The sequence below is a fragment of the Dermochelys coriacea genome, chromosome 1 (genome assembly GCF_009764565.3).
Source record: "Dermochelys coriacea isolate rDerCor1 chromosome 1, rDerCor1.pri.v4, whole genome shotgun sequence".
In the NCBI taxonomy this organism is placed as follows: domain Eukaryota; kingdom Metazoa; phylum Chordata; order Testudines; family Dermochelyidae; genus Dermochelys; species Dermochelys coriacea.
In genome coordinates this window covers 337,195,797-337,212,388 of record NC_050068.2, presented here as the reverse complement: position 1 = coordinate 337,212,388, position 16,592 = coordinate 337,195,797, and the positions used below count along the sequence as shown (strand labels likewise).

Below are 16,592 nucleotides of genomic sequence, written 5' to 3'. Positions count from 1 at the left end.
CATGTAGGAATGTCTGCCCTTAATGAAGCCTTCCACACAAGCTTCAAAACAGCTACCGAGCATGGTTAACAACTTCCTGCCCTCCCTCTAGTGTGCTAAAATGGCAACTACTTTGCACCCCACCCCCCACTGTTCCTCTGATATTCTTGTTAACTGCTGGAATTAGCCTACCTGCTTTTCACCATGGAAGGTTTTCCTCCTTTTCCCCCCCCTGCTGTTGGTGATGGCTTATCTTAAGAGATCACTCTCCTTACAGTGTGTATGATAAACCCATTGTTTCATGTTCTCTGTGTGTGTGTATATAAATCTCTCCTCTGTTTTTTCCACCAAATGCATCCGATGAAGTGAGCTGTAGCTCACGAAAGCTTATGCTCTAATAAATTTGTTAGTCTCTAAGGTGCCACGGGTACTCCTTTTCTTTTTGCGAACTACTTCGCAGTCACTCAAAGCTCTGTATTGCCACCTTGTCTGGAAATGTTCCCCTATCAACTCAGAGCAAGTAGAAACAGCAGCTGTAATTACTGCAATAAGTGGTTTTTCCTCAACACCTTGAAATAAAAAAAAGAAATGGGGTTTATGCAAGCTTCTGGGTATTGGGGTTGCAGCAGTGGTGGGTTTACCCAGAATGTTAATAGAACACTGGGGTTCTGTTTCTATTTCACACAAATGTCTGTAACTGTAGGGGAAATGCTAGATGTTACTAGAAAAATAGTTTGGGACAAAATTTAACTTTTTTGCTGCCAGTGGGGGGTTACTCCAGGGATGAACTCTGTCCAAATATATATAATTGTTTCTAGTAATTTATAGCTTTTCCCCTGTAATTCTAGATATTTACCAATGAAATCATTGGAGTTACACCAAGGATGAATATGGCCTGCTATTTTTCATATAAATTTTGTTTCTCAGCATTCTTCAAAGATAAAATTTACTCTGTAAAGAATTCAGACTCACTAGAGCAGAGGTCTGTATTACCTGGCCACCTAGTGGTAGCTATATAAATTATGCTGATGAAATACAGCTGTAATTTTGACATCTTTAGAGAACAGTGACATCTACTTTTAAACTACTGACAGCTTTCATTTAGGTGTGGCAGGCAGTGGGGTGCAAAGTTAAAATGGCTTAGCCCACAATTTTCAAAGGTGGATACTGATTTAGGTTGCCTCAATTTTGGCATGTCCAACTTGAGACATCCCAAGTCATTGGCCACTTTTGAAAATGTGGCCTTTGGTGTCTAGCAATGCATGGCAACTTGACTCAGTTAGTTTAAACTTCATTGTTTAGTCACTCTAATTCATTGATTGGAACACATCAGAAAGACACTCTCAAGTACAAGAGATATACATAAAACACAGTTATGAAATCAGAAGTTGATTCAACTTCATTTTAGGAAGTGCTTTTTAGGGATATTAGAACATATTTACAAAGCTGAACACTATGGGCCAGATTCTCTCCTTGGGTATGTTGGTGCAAATCTGGAATCACTCCAGTGCTTTCAGTGACTGCTTCTAGTCGAGTCTATAGGGTTTTATATTAGCGTAGTATCAGCTAATCTGGACTCTTATTGCCAGATTAATTTGCGAGACTAACACCTTCTTTATTTGAAGCTAGATATTTCACTGATTGAAAAATCTTTCCCTGGCCTTTTTTGTTTGTTTTGGAAATGTTGAATCAATGGGTGGTTATTAATTATTATTAGTGCTCTTGAGCAGCAGGCTGGAGGCATAGAATCCAGACCAGTTCTCCTTTCCCCAGAATGAAACCTGTGTCACAAGTGCTAACCAAACTTTTGCTTTTCTCCTAGCGCATGCCCCGTTGGCACCTGTGATGGATGCACCTTCTACTTCATGTGGGAAAGTGCAGAAGCCTGCCCTTTGTGCACAGAGCATGACTACCATGAGATTGAGGGAGCTTGTAAAAAGGGATTTCAGGTAGAGGACTGATGCCTTTTAGTCAAATTGGATGAGTTGCGTAGGCTTGGGGGTGCTGTTAAACTGCCTGTGTAAGAGCCACAGGGCTAGATTGTGCCTGTACATCACATAGCCATGCTGCTCCAAAAGCAGACCAGGGAAAGATTCACAATACATTCCTACTCTCTCTTTGCTTTCAGGAGAAGTTATCTGCTACTGGCCTTCTCCATTTGCAGATTACTAACCCTTCCCCATTCCAGATTTGCTCTTCTGACCACGTCAGAGGCAGGCTCCACCCATTCCCCTCTCTGTCATTCCCAATCTCTGCTAGCCTGTGTGAGGAGCAAGCATTGAGCATACATCCTTTGTCCCCTCCCCGTGCCTGCAGCCATGATGCAGGGGAGTGCAGTTGGGTCTCATTCCAAATTATTCTTACTGTTATATCTCAGGTTACTAGGCCAAGCCATTTTGGAGACATGGGCTAGATTCTGCCCTGCACGAGAAGTCAGCTCAGTGCAGGAGCAAGGGGTCGGGGCACTGGGGAGCCCTGTTACAGCTCCCTGATAATTAGGGCTGTCCCAAGCCCCTGTGTAGTATAGAGTAGCTGCCACACTGCTCTAGGGGTATGTCTACATTGCAATCGGAGGCATGACTGCCGCTCATGTCGGTATAGCTGCACTAGCTTTAGTTTAGCTAGCACAGAAGACACAGAAGCATGGCCTAGTGTGACCAGAACCAGGGTACGTGCTGTTGCAACATTGCAGCCTTGCATCATCTTCACTTCAATTTTTAGGGAGCAGGCTAGATTGGAGCTAGCATGGGTAAGCCTACCTGGGGTGCAGTCACACCTCTGATTGCAGTGTAGACATATCCTATGTTGCTCCACTGGGGTAGGGTCCTGGGCGTCATAGCCAGACCACACCACACCTACTCCCTTTACCCTACATCTCTTCTCCCAACACACTCCTCTGTGCTGAATGAGGGGGGGCCATGGGCAGAGGACGTGACAGCAATACACTTGTGCCAGCAGGGATTTCTTCCGGGCATTTACAGCCAGTATACGTCCCTGTAGTGTATGGAGAAAAGGTACATAACCCAGTGGAGAATCTGGCCCTGATATGATAAATACAATATTTTTTAAAGTAAATAACACCTCTATTTTCTGTAATTTCTCTGCTTCAAAAATATGTTTTTGCCTTAACTTCAAAATGTCCACAAACGTTCTCTACATTCACATCAACTTTTCTGTATTCTTTCTTATTTGTTTTTTTAAAAGGAAACCTTGTATGTCTGGAATGAGCCAAAGCAATGCATGAAGGGGATTGCCTTGCCTGAGAAAAAGGTTAGCACCTGTGAAACCATGGACTTTTGGTTAAAAGTTGGAGCAGGTGTTGGTGCATTCACAGCTGTTCTGCTCATAGCCTTAACCTGCTACTTTTGGAAGAAAAATCAGAAGTAAGTACTGTACTTATGGTGACATACAAAAATAAATCAAAAGCGTGATCCAGAGCTCATTGAAATCACTAGAAAAACTCCCATGGATTCCACTGGATTTTGAAATCAAACCCTAAAGCAGTGTAGGAAATGTCATACCTAATCAGTCCAGTGGTCCACTTAGTCCAATTTCCTGTCTCCAGCAGTGGCCATAACAGATGCTGCAGAGGAAGGTGCAAGTTACCCTGAAGTAGGTAGTTGTGGGATAGCCATGAGAAGTTTCCTCCTAATCCCTGACAGAGGTTGGTTTAAGGCTGGAAGCAATAGAGATTGGTAAATTCATAGATTTTAAGACCAAAATGAACCATTATGATCATCTAGTCTGACCTCCTGCATAATATAGGCCACAGAATTCTACCCAGTGATTCCTGAATCAAGCTTACAGTTTCTGCTTGGTCTTGAGTGTATCTTTTAGAAAAAGTCTAAAAAAAAGTCTTTGATTTAAAGACTTCATGGGATGGAGTTCTCTTCTAGTCTGGAAAACAGGAAATGGATGAGTTGGTACTGCAGTTCTAGTGATGCTTTCTTACTTCTGGTTCTTAAAATATAACTTCAGATTCTTTATAAATGCTTAACAAATAACCCTGTGGAATAGCTGCAGATACTGTTCTGACCACCTGCACTGTTGCAGCTAGAATATGGGGTATTAAGAGAGTAACTGTCCAAGTTTGTATCTTTAGGTTGGAGTATAAATATTCCAAATTAGTGATGACAGCTAACTCAAAAGAGTGTGAGCTTCCAGCTGCTGACAGCTGTGCTATAATGGAAGGAGAAGACAACGAAGAGGAAATAGTATATTCAAATAAACAGTCATTGCTGGGAAAGCTCAAGTCATTGGCAACAAAGGTGAGCATTAATATTATTTTTTATTGACACTGATTTAGCATGGTTAGTTTAATGTGGCTAATTAGCTCATTTTATTATTTAGTTGGGTTATTGTTGTGGTTATGTTATTTCATATGAAATCACTGCGTGATGAATAGATAGAAGTAGGACAGGATTATACGAATATAAATTTTGACAAGTATTTAGGCGTGACAAGTGTGTATTAGGTATACAAGTAAGATAAGGCAGTAATGCAAGGCGTACAGGCTAAGGGCTGAAAGATTTCAGCTTAGCCACACTAGGCCTCAGGCTTAAGAAGACTTGACACAAGTGGGTGACCTAAGACTGACTTTATGCCTGTAGGGTTACCTGCTCCTGAGGGCATTCTGTGCCAAAATATTAAAAATTCTGCACCAAAAAATTCTGCACACATTTTAAAATTCTGCAAATTTTATTTGTCATTAAATAAATGCAGAGGCTCCAGCATGACAGTGGGGAGCTCAGGCCACTGGCTGCACAAAGGTGGGAGATCACCCTGCAGCCCCTCCCATCACCCACCCCGGGACATGGACTGAGCGGTGAGGCTGCACACGATCCTGACACCACAAGGCCTGGACCTGCCCCAGAAACACCTTGTGGCCCTGCCCCTCTGCGCCAGCTGCACTAGGTGTGGGGCAGGCAGGCTCAACCAGGCAGGATCCAAGTGTGAAGTGGCTCAGTGTGGGGGGATTCAAGCAGCTCAGTGGGGGGGTATAGGTGTGGGGGGATCTGGATGCACAGAGGCTCATTGGGGGAGAGTGCAGGGGCAATGGGACTCTGCAGGGGCTTCCAGGTGAAGGTGGTTGGGGCTCAGCGGAGGTGTCTGTGTGTGGGGATCTAAGCAGGGGAGCTGGGGGAGTGGGGCTTGGATGGGGGTCTGGGTGCAGCTTGTTGGGGGTCAGTGGCATGGGGGTCTGGATGTGGAGGCTCAGAGTGGTGCAGGGGGGGTGGGGCTCGTCATTGTGGGGGTTTGAGCATAGGCACCATCTTTAAGAGTTACCCCACTCTGCCCTCATTCAATGCCTTCCCCCAAGACCTCCATGCCCCACTTCTTCCCGCCCTCCTTCCCCTCCTCCCCAGCACCTTCTGCATGCTATTGAACAGCTGAATCATGGCAGATGGGAGGTGCTGGGGGGAGGGAGAGGCACTAATCTGCGGGGCTGCTGATGGGTGCTGAGCACCCACTATATTTTTTACGTGGGTGCTCCAGCCCTAGAGCACCCATGGAGTCGGCACCTATGGGTTTGAGTGTAGGGAGCTCATTGGGGGTGGTTTGGGTGCAGGGGTGGGGATTTGGAGGCGGGGAGTCTGGGTGCAGGGGGGCTCCAGATGCAGGGGTTGAGGTTCAGTGGGGTAGGGTTTGGGTATGGAGGGGTAGGGAGGTTCTGGGTGTACGGGGTGAAGCTTGGCGAGGGTGTCTGGGTATGGGAGGTCCGGATGCATGGGGGTTGGACAGATGGAGGAGCAGGTCCCCATACAGTGACCCCTTCCCCCACAGCTGAGGAGTGATGGGAGCAGGAAGTAGGGGAGGATGCTCAGCTTCCTGCAACTGGGGGAGGTTTCTGGGGGTGGGTCTGACACAGCCGCAGCCACTCCTTGCAGGGGACGAGGAAGTCCCATCTTTTCTTGCCTCCAGCCCAGCTGGGACTAGCAGCTGATCCCAGCTCAGGGTAGGCTCCAGTGGCTGGGTGTCCCCAGCCCCATGGTGATTTACCTCTCTGCCGGCTGCTCTGGGTGCCTGAAACAATGTACCTGCACTGCTAGGGAGTGGTGCATGACTGCTTTTGCAGCTTCTCTGTCAAAGTAATTTTTCTGCAGGGAAGAAAAGAAATCTGCAGGGGACATGAATTCTGTGCATGCACAGTGACACAGAATTCCCCCAGGAGTAAAGGTTACAAGATTACTGTTCTGGTGATGTTCCAGAAAAAGAGACCAAAGTGTGCCCATCTAGACTGCAAGGCACCTGACCGCAAGTCACCATGGAAACATGTTTACATAAATGCTAATGAGAATAAAGGAAACTCAGAGAACAACTTGTGTAAAGCAGAGCACCCCAAAATGGATGGGGTGTGGAAGTACAGATAAGGAAAAGGAAGTTGGAACCTTCATGCATAAGCAAAAAGTGTTAAGCTTGGTCAGAACAACAAGATAAAAGGGGTGGTTGGTATGGATAGGGTGGGAAGACCCTGAGAGAAGACTTCATTGTGATGATCCCAGCAAGAACCACTCCTCTATTGATGACCACCCGTTGAAAGATCCATCAGACTCTGTAATATCTTTGGATATGTGAGTATGAATACAGCATTAGCGAGTGCATGGGATTTCTTAGGTTTTTATATATTTGTTTGTGATTGTAACTTATAATTTACAAGTAAAACATCTTGTTTGTGGTCCCTGTATTTGTTCTTCTGTGCTCCTAAGAGTCTCCTAATCTAATTGATCTGATAACTGTAGCACCACAGGAGCTGAACTCACTTCCTAGGGACACGACAGTTTAACACAGAGCTCTTCGTTCAATTTTAAAAAGAGGCTACACTAACTAACCTGCAAACGCACACATCAGTAGATTCACCGGGCTCCTTTAATGTCAATGGGACTGAGTTGCAGGATTCTCTCTTGCCCAGAGAACTTATAACATGGATGTTCAGAGTATGGACAACAACTGAAAAGAGTTTGTCTAATGGACACCTCACACAGGTCACCTCCCATTGCTGATTAAACATCATCCCAGGGGCTTCCATAGCAGTTGCTTACGTGGAAAATTAACATTCTGAAAGCACCAAATGTCTAGCTAGCTCTCCCTGGTTTATCTGTAAGTGCTCTGTAGACCCCTGGAAGTCCATAGACGACAGTTTGAGAAAGTGGGCTTCTAATCTATACGTGCACATCTGCTAATGCTTGGTGTAGCACTTACTGCCCTGATAAATCCCAGCCATTTCAAGGGAGAGCACAGTAATAAGCAGTAGTGTTTGCAGGATGGGGCCCTAAATTAGACAAAGCAAAAAAAACACAAGCCAAAGAAGAGGGAGGGTTGGGAGATTCTAAGGGTCTGAACTTCCAAGTATTTGCAAGTCCTATTCCAAAGGCCCAGAGATATCCACTGCTTCAAAGTGGATCAGGCCGATAGTGCTGAGTACAACTGGTTGAAACTTTTCATTTGAAACTTTTTTTTTCTTCTGAAAAATGGCTTTTTTTAAAACTGAAAAGTTTCACAAAAAGCCTTGTTTTCAAAATTGTCCAGTTTTTCATCAAAACCCCAAATTTCAAATGTTCAGATTTATGGGGGTTTTGCCTTTCTTGTCTCTGATTTTCCTATTTGCCACTGAATGTGACAGAATGAATGATTTGTAGGGGTATCACCTCCTGCCCCCCTTCTTTTCTTTTTCTCCATTTTAATTTTTTCCCTTCTGCATATCTTAAACTTTGGAAAAATTAGAAGGGCCAGATGAAAAAGAGTGGGGGGGGGAGGGAGGAACCCCGCATTTGGACATCATTCATTTTATTGTAGTGAGTGGCAAGAAAGAAAAAAGGGAATGGGAATATAGCATATTGAAAATTCAAAATTTCAAAAACGTGATTTTTTTTTTTTAAAAAAAGCAAAATATTCCCTCGCTTGCTCCCTCCAAAAAAGATTCCCTCCCCCCATTTTGAACCTTGCAAAAAAGAAAATGACTCAGAAGTGTTGATTTTGTGAAAGCTCTCTACTGCTGAGTGTAGTGAACATTGCTGACCACCTCTGCTGCTGAACATAGTGTTGAACATGAATAGTCCTGATGAGTTTAAAGGCTTGGTTGATGAAGTGTGCAGAGCTGGGCTTGTAATGATTAGAAGAAGAGAGGAAGGATTGCTGGAAGAAGTAGGTTTCATAGTTTAAAAGTAAGCTTAGTGCTTTATATTAAGAGTAGCAATCACTTGCATACCGGTGCACCGTTTTCAAACAGGTTTCAGAGTAGCAGCCATGTATTCTTAACTCAAGTTCCTATATTCATTTTAATGGGCTTCGCTGCACACTGTTACCTTTTCAAATAAGCCTGTCAGATCTCTCCGGCTTTTTTTTTTTTTCCGTCTGCTGGATAATCAGAGCTACCAAACTCAGCCTCCAGGACCTCATTAGCTTACTCAAATATGCATCCTATATCCCTGCAGATAACTGGGATTTATTATGTATTTTTTCAGAACACATGTGATAGGCATCATTCTTCATTAAAAGTAGAGAAGTATAACTTCTTTTAAAAAACACAGAGAAAAGAGAGAGTAAAAAATATGGGGGACAGGGACAATGTAAAGATTTAATAACAGAGAGAGAGAAAAAATCAGAAATACATAAAAGTAGGATCAGACCCTAAGTGATTACTTTTCTGTGTTCCAAAACTTCTCATGAAGTTACTGAGAGCTTTGACTAGATAAGAAATGCAGAGCTGAGCCCCTAATATAAAAAAAGGAAAAATATTTATTTGCAGTATTATTGTAATAACAACACAGAATGTAGGAGTTGATGCACGAAGCTTCTACAGTTGCAGGAGTCTCAACCTTTTCCCACCAATAACCTCAAAACCACCAGCCTTTTTTCTTCTCTCCAGTATCCTGGAGTTCTTGTTCTCAGCAGCGTCCTGTGGCAATGAGATCCACAGTCTAATTACACACAGTTTGAAAACATATTTCCTCATCAGTTTTGAGTTTGCTACCTTTTACATTAATGAGTCTCTTCGCTCCAGCTAGAATCATCTACAATATTGTCAGTGAAATGCTCTGCATGAGAATCAACTTGGGTGTACTCACAAGGAGTAAATTATAGGGCAGGCTAGAAAACAACAATTCCTTATGAGGTTTTGAAATTTGTTTTCATTCTGTGGAACTTTTTTTTTTTTTTAAACAAACGAGAGATTTTGATGTGCCACAGAATAGCTAATGTCCTGGTGAATAGGGCACTCACCCAGGATGTGGGAGACCCAGCTTTGAATCCTTCCTTTGCAAGATGGACTTGAACCTGGGTTTCCCACATTTCAGGTAAGTGCCCTAACCACTGAGCTGCAGAGTCAGTCTCGTTTGTTGGCCCAGTGAATTTTAAAGTATTTATACATTTGGAACAGCTCCAGCAGGAGAAATTAAACTAGAAATTGACTCTGCAGGCTGGTGGCTAGTGTACTCACCTAGATTTGGAGTGGGGACTTGCACCTGGGTTTCCCACATCTCAGCTGAGTGCCCTCTCTCACTTGTTTTTCATGACAAATTTCCAAAAATCTTCGTGCTCCTCGTGGTGCAGAAAAGAAATTTTTCTGATATCTCAAAAATTTTCAGTGGACTGGAAAAGCATTTCCCACCCAGCTCTAGTTAAATCCCCAATTAAGCAAAACACATAAACGTGGGAATAGTCCCATTTGAGGCCCTGATCCTGTATACACTTACGTGTTTAACTTCATTACTGTGAGTAGTCCCAATAAAATCAAAGTGATTGCTCCCTGTAGTAAGTTAAATGCCTGGGTTAAGTGTTTGGAGAATTGGTGCCTTAAGGCATGTCTGTACGTACAGAGCTGTACTGGCACAGCTGTACCGATGCAGCTGCGCTACCCCTCAGCATAATAAAACCACCTCCACAAACGGCAGAAGCGATGACATAGCGCTGTGCACACGAGTGCTTATATCGGTGTAACTTATGTTGCTTGAGGGGTGGTTTATTCACATCCCTGAGCGACATAAGTTATGCTGACATAAACTGTAGTGTACACATAGCCCTAGTGAAGGGGGAGGCGATTCACAGTCTGAAAGGTCAACACGTGTTGAATGCTCTGCTGAACTAAGGTCTAAGTGGGTTGGTTAAGGCTACCGAAGGAATCGGTGTCAGAGTTCAGGAGTTTCTCACTCTCAGTTCTTTACTCAAACTGCTCTAACTCTTGAATGTTTTGTATTTTTTTACAGTAATGCATCATAATTTCTTTGTAATTCTATCATAAAATCCATAACCTTGACTTCTCTCTTCAGTGCTGTGAAAAATATGCCATCTGGGTATGTACCTGTGGACATATCTATATACTTCCTATAAAAGAAACACTAAAAAATTCATATCCTTTCTACCTCACAATGGAATTTTGAAGTTTGTGCAATATTTATTTTTAATTTATAGAGATGTTACAATTAGTTTAAAATTAAAGGCCAAATTCTGCTCTCATTTACTGTGGCACAATCTCAGTAAAGTCTTCAACAGGAGTTGCACTCGAGTTACTGAGAGTAGAAATTTGTTCCATGACTTTTTATGCTGAGTGAAGAGATGTTAGTACACTTCAGAGTGAATTTGAGAAATCATGATTGACGGGAACTTGTCTCTTTACATTGCAGGAAAAACAAGATTGTTTTGAGTCTGTTCAACTGAAATCTTCAAGATCACAAAATATATGAGGATTAAATGCTACCTTCAAAGAAACAAACCAGATTTCTATTTTTACAGGACCACATTTTAAACATATTCCTGCAGACAGCAGAATAATGATTGCAGTGAGAAATGCTGAGCCATTTAAGAAAAAAGAGGGTGGAAATCAAAACAAAAGATTGGATTGCCTTATTCTGTGGTCAAGTACCTTGCCAAAAACAAGAAGCAGACTGCTTGGATTCCAAACTAGGAATGAAGCTTAACTCAGGAAGAGATATACATACTGCAACTGACATCAGTTTTGTATTCACCTGTGCATTGCTCAGGCATGCTGTGTGATTTATTGGTACCTTTCAGTGCATAATCACGTTGTCCATATGCATTGTAAGAACTGATTTTCTGGGAGATTTGAAACTTTCTGCAAAGGTTCTGTACTGTCCTTTTTGTAGCCTAACTTCTAGTCTCTCTTAAAATCAAAATGGGGAATGGTACTTGAAACAGAATCATGGATGAATTTTGATCCTTGGATAAAATAATGCTTGTAGGGTTAAGGGCTGGATGTCCTGCAACAGCCTTCAGTGAGGCAGGGCCAATTTTGCACCCACAGATCAAACCCACTTAGATGCCAATGTGATGACCATCTGGGTTGGCTTGAACTTGGCACTCCTGAATTTAAGACTATATCTATACCTACAGCTAAGGGTGTGATTTCCAGCTTGTGTCAACATTCTCGAATCTGTTGTTATCAATTTAGCACGCTAAGGATAGTAGTGTAGCCATGGTAGCATAGGCAGCGGCCACATGGGCAAGTTGTGCTGAGTATGTACCCACAGGGTTCCGGTGGATTTGTACTCAGGGTGGCTAGCCCATGCCACCGCTTGGCACTGCCCGTGCTACTGTGGCTACACTACTGTCTTTAGTGTACTAGTTTGAGAAGTAGGCGAGCTGAGAGTCACGCCCCCAGCTCCAAGTGTAAAATACCCTAAATGAGTGTGCTGCCATTGCCTGAGTTGAAGGATCAGATCCGTCCATTTAGAAGCAGCAGGAGCACTCATAAATCTTTTTACATGGTCTAGACACTAGATGGGGGCAAAGATTCATAATGTGAATTATGCTTTCTCCCTGCCTGGCGAAGCTTGTCCTGAGCATCGGAGGTTGACAGCAGTTTGAGTTGTCATTTATATCAGAACCCCCTGGGATCAGCATCTATAGGGATTGAATCCTGGACCTTTTCAGAGCGGGGGGGAACCACGAGCTTCTCGTGTCTAAGCTAACCAAACCAATTTGCAGTTGAGAGGCAGTATCAGACTCTTTAGCCTGTATGTGGTCTAAAAAGGGGCAAGGGACCCCCCCTGCAGGTATTAATGTGGGTTACACCATCATGTATCTTAGCATACAAATGGGTTCTACTGTCGATGTAAGTTATTGTACATTTAAAGGAGGGCACAAAAAGGTGCTTTGAATATTGAAGGCTGGCCTGAGATTCTTTTTCAGGGCCTAAAAATCTCTGACTTTAGCAACCATGTTAAAAGTATGTGATCTTCCTAATATCCAGTCTATGAAAAACTGTAATGTCCTGAAATTCCAGGGAAAGTTGAACTGAAAATAATCTGCTAAAATGTGAGTATAAAATTGTTGATGAAAATTATGAAGGAAAGAGTTGTGTAAAGCTAGGAAGAAATGAGGCTCCAATCTTGTCACTCTAATCAGACCTATATCTGCATCACAATAAAATGTCTGAATTGTGAAATGCATATAAACTTTTGGAAAAAGTTTTCCAAAGTTTTCCAAACACAGGCAAAAATGGTGTTTTTACTATAAAGAATATATAGATCTGGGCTTTTGTATGATTCAGTTGCATCAACCAGTCTGAGAAGAGTCCACTTCTAAATTAAATTAAATCTAGGATGAAAACTGAATATTTTATTATACTATGAGATGTGGAAGGAGATTTTATGAAGATTAGAGCTTCTTTTTCTTGTTTAGAGAAATTTATTTCAATTATTTTATATATCCAGTTACAGAAACTGAGGTCTGTTCTTCTGATTGGAGTTACTTTGGGCATCTCATCGGGGGTCGTGTACATTTCTTTTTGTTGTTCTTGAAACCGCATTTCATTTTCCAGAAAGAAGGGATTTTTGTGAGGTATTGAACCATTTTTTTGTTTTTGAATGTGTATTAAACACAAGTTTCTTTTTTTGTATATTTTGTACTGTTGCCCATTTATTATCTTACATTGTATTTATCGTCATCCTATCGTTTGCACGTAGTCAGCAATGGTGACATGCTCCTTTAGCAAATGCCAATTGGGATTTTGAGATGTGTTCTTTGCTGATCTTTTATGAAGAGGATTTTTTTTTATGTCATTGAATTTTATTTCGATAGCGTGTTGTAGTGTCAAAGATTTTCAGTTGATCAGCATTTGTGCAGTGAAGTGAAAATATATTTGAACTGCGAATTTACAATCTTTGAAAGAACTGTAGTATGCATTACATTTGGCAGTGTTCTTCAGTGATGGGTGGAGCCATGGAGCATTCCACCTTGCACAGAATTACGTCTGTCACCACTGTTTTCATCTATTGCTCTTATCTGCACCCGTTTCCCAAGCCATAGAGATATAAGTAGTATTACTTTCTAGGAACATCTTTTTTTCTTCTGCCACTGGAGTCATATCCCTGACACATTAAAATGCCTTAAATTTTAACAAACTACCTTTCAGTTTTATTAATACAAAGAAGGAGTTTGTTTATTTCCCAACCCCCCAATGACTTTTTCAAATTAGATATAAAATAGCATTTTTTGTCAGCTCCTGCAGCCTTTGGTATATGACGCTTCTTATATGGGTTCCAAATGATCTGTCATATTATTATAAGAAATTCTTCTGGGCACCCTGAAGGTACACCTGGCTGAGCACTATGAGAAGCAGAAACCAACTAAGCCTATAGAATTGATGTAAGGCTAGTGTAAAGTATTGTAATGGAATTTTGCAGCCATAAATAAGTTTGTTCTGATACCTTTTAGCTGAGTTTTGGCGGTTTCTCTTTTTCTTTCCCTAAAGATAGGCAAAAAGGCTGTTTCATGTTCCCACAAAAGGCACAGTTTTGAAGTCTTGAAGCATTTCATTAAGCAAACTGTTGCCTGTGACATCCAGTATTCTGCCAAAATGTACTCACAACAACCATCCCATCAGCAACGTTTTGTATTAATTTGTTATTTAAGGCCATAAACAAATGCAAAGTGCTCTGTTATGTGTTCAGTTGATTAAAGGGATACATTTTTATCACTGCAGTTGCCTGCTTTTCTTTTAAATCTGGATCCAAGCAATTGAATCTTTTCATGGGTTAAACACATTTAAGTGGCCTCGCTGTATAAATTATTGGCAAAGTAAGTATGGATCTGATTGCGTCTGCTCTGGCGCTGTTTTCTCAAAAAAACAAAAGCATGCAGAGAATTTATCTGCAGTCAGCTTTGCTAAGTATACTGGGCCACATCCAAAGCTGGTGCAAATTGGGGTAGCGCCACTGAACTCAATGGAACTTCTCTGATTTACACCAGTAGAGGATTTGGCCCCAAAGGTTAAGTCAGAATTTGACCTCCCCACCTTGGTTCTCACTACTTTTGTTGTTGTTTGTAGTGTATTATATGATTGATTTGGAGTCCAAGCCTAGGAAAAATTAGATCTTTCAAGGCCATAACTAGCAGCCATTGGGTAGTTGTAGGCAGTTGTTAGCCCTTCTAATAAAAGGAGGAGGTTCTATTGTTTACTGTTTAAAAGGAGACTCTGAGATTGGGGGCTTGTCAAGGAGTGTGTGGGAATTTTTGGTTTTCCTGTCCCAAGGGTGGGATGGCCGGAAGGATAGCAACAGACGTTGCCATACAGGAGCCATCTCCGTGTCCAACAAGGGCCAGTATCACCAGATCCTTCAGACTAAGATGTAAAACTCCCACAATAGATGAAGTTGCTTCTGAATCCCTGACTGTTCGTTTTTGGTTTATGTCCTGAAGCATGAGGGGGAAATTGCTCTTAAACTGTTGTGTCCCTGTAGTGTGACTGAACGGTTTCATGAAATGTCTAATCCTACCAAGCCCATTGCCTCAATGATATCACAAGGCAGTGAGTATCACTTCATTCTGGGGGTTTAACCTCTTACAGTTTTCTCTTTATTCGTAACCATTGGCCAGTGTGTCCTCCTTAATGTATTCCTTCAACAAACAAGGAAATCGTGGTCCTTTTGAGAAGTAAGTGTGTAGGTCGGAGCAGAAGAAATCAGAGTCTTATTTGATGGCTCGTGTGATTGCTGCAGCTCCTCCTGGAATATGCTGGGTCGGTGATGTGGTAAGGTGGGATCACCAGTGACCTCACCGGCCTGCTATTGGTTAAACAGCAGAGATGGGGAGGGGCTGCAGTGAAGATCACAAGCTTCTGCTGTGGTTTGTGCATACCTCCAAGTGTTGAAGTTGAAACTGACAAAGGAATAAACTGCAGAATTGTGTGTACTGCCATAGGAAGACATTTTGGATCAGACTCATGGTCCATTAAAAAGGACTCTAATGCCAAAATGAGGTGGGATGTGTGTGTGTTTTCTCTGTGTTTTTTGATGAAATAAAGGGTGTGAAAGAGTGAACTCTGGGAGCTTTGGTTTTATGTATCACCCTTCCCCCCTCCCCCCCCCCCCCCCCCGCACACACACACTAGAAATTCCCCACAAAAAGTCTCTTAGTCTCAGAGTTTCTGCAAAAACTCAGCCTGAGACACTCCCAGGTCATGGGGAATTTGAAACTGCATCTGGAATCTTTGTTGTACTACTGCAGCTATATGCTGATTATGTTGCTGCTGCTGTTTTAGTTTATTTGGGTTTTTGTTTAAACCCATTTATTTTGACTAATAAAAGTCTGTCAGATGCATAAAGCAACCAGCTCGAGTTGTGCCTGTCTTTCCCACAAAGTCATCAAAAAGCTGCCTTTTCCCCACACCCACTATCCTCAAGTGACATTTACAGAGATGATGTAGACCTGGAGATAGTTGTACTGCAGCAGCACTCAGAAATCTGCAGATAAGAGTATGTTGCTTGCATTTGATTTTCTGTGGGGCTTTTAGCAAGTGGAGAGCTTGAGGATTTGAACCACACATGGAGCACTGTTGTGAAATCTGAAGGTCAGGCTTCACCACGCACTGCAATTCATCTCAAAGGCTGCCACTATTTTTCTCAGCTCATCGCATAATATTAAATTTCTAAAATCTTTACTAGAATTTGACAGCTGGAGTTGGGAGAAGGGAACGGGCTTTGCTAATGTTGCTTCCTCGGGAATGGATTTGAAATTGCTGTATACTTGGAATCACTGGCGTTCAGAGGTCAAAGTGAGGGGGAAAAGATAGCATGCTGTCTTTATGGATGAGCATGTTGCAGGCTTCATTGAAGTCAGTGGAAAGAATCCCATCGACATCAGTGAGCTTTGGATCAAAACCATTATCCAGCAGCATTACGTGTGGATAGGTTATCAGCAACTCTGACCCACCGTTTTGAAGACAGCCACCATTAGACACTGGATGAGGGTGTCATGAAAATCCGTTTATGTTCACATCAGTTAAGAAAGCATGGAACTGGTTCTCTTCTCACATATGCTGCATAGGTGCATTGACTCAACCCTGATTTACACTGGGATAAGAGAGATGAGACTCTAGCCCTGTTAATCTATCATGTGAGTTCATAATGAATGTTGGTGCATACGTAACACATTGGCACAGTGCGTGTTATTGCCCCCTCTAGTCGCTGGTCCACGTGAGATGGTAAGAGGCTAGTGCTGCTGCTGCCACCAGCTGACGGAATGACTCCCATCAGGTCCTGAGTTTAAACTCAGGCAGGGAATTGTTGCACAGACATAGGGTTTTTTTTCATCCTGCAGGCTCTTGAATAGTACGGAGAGAAATTCAAAGCAAAGCGAGCGCTTATGTGAGGTGCTGA

General features: G+C 42.4%; 1 protein-coding gene across 3 annotated transcripts in view; it reads left to right on the top strand.

Annotated features, from left to right (window-relative positions):
• ELAPOR2 (endosome-lysosome associated apoptosis and autophagy regulator family member 2) overlaps positions 1 to 16,592 on the top strand; it is a 167,476-nt gene that overhangs the window by 133,275 nt on the left and 17,609 nt on the right. The window contains exons 19-22 of one of the 3 annotated variants that reach the window (XR_006275871.1): positions 1,802 to 1,928; positions 3,184 to 3,362; positions 4,082 to 4,247; positions 10,599 to 11,948. Coding sequence is in view for 2 of the 3 variants with exons in the window: in XM_038387527.2 (XP_038243455.1) it covers positions 1,802 to 1,928; positions 3,184 to 3,362; positions 4,082 to 4,247; positions 10,599 to 10,658 (532 nt within the window). In the remaining variant the exon portion in view is untranslated. Of the gene's footprint in view, positions 1 to 1,801; positions 1,929 to 3,183; positions 3,363 to 4,081; positions 4,248 to 10,598; positions 15,542 to 16,592 lie in introns of those variants that run through there. The other 2 variants (XM_038387527.2, XM_038387530.2) reach the window with 2 other exon arrangements.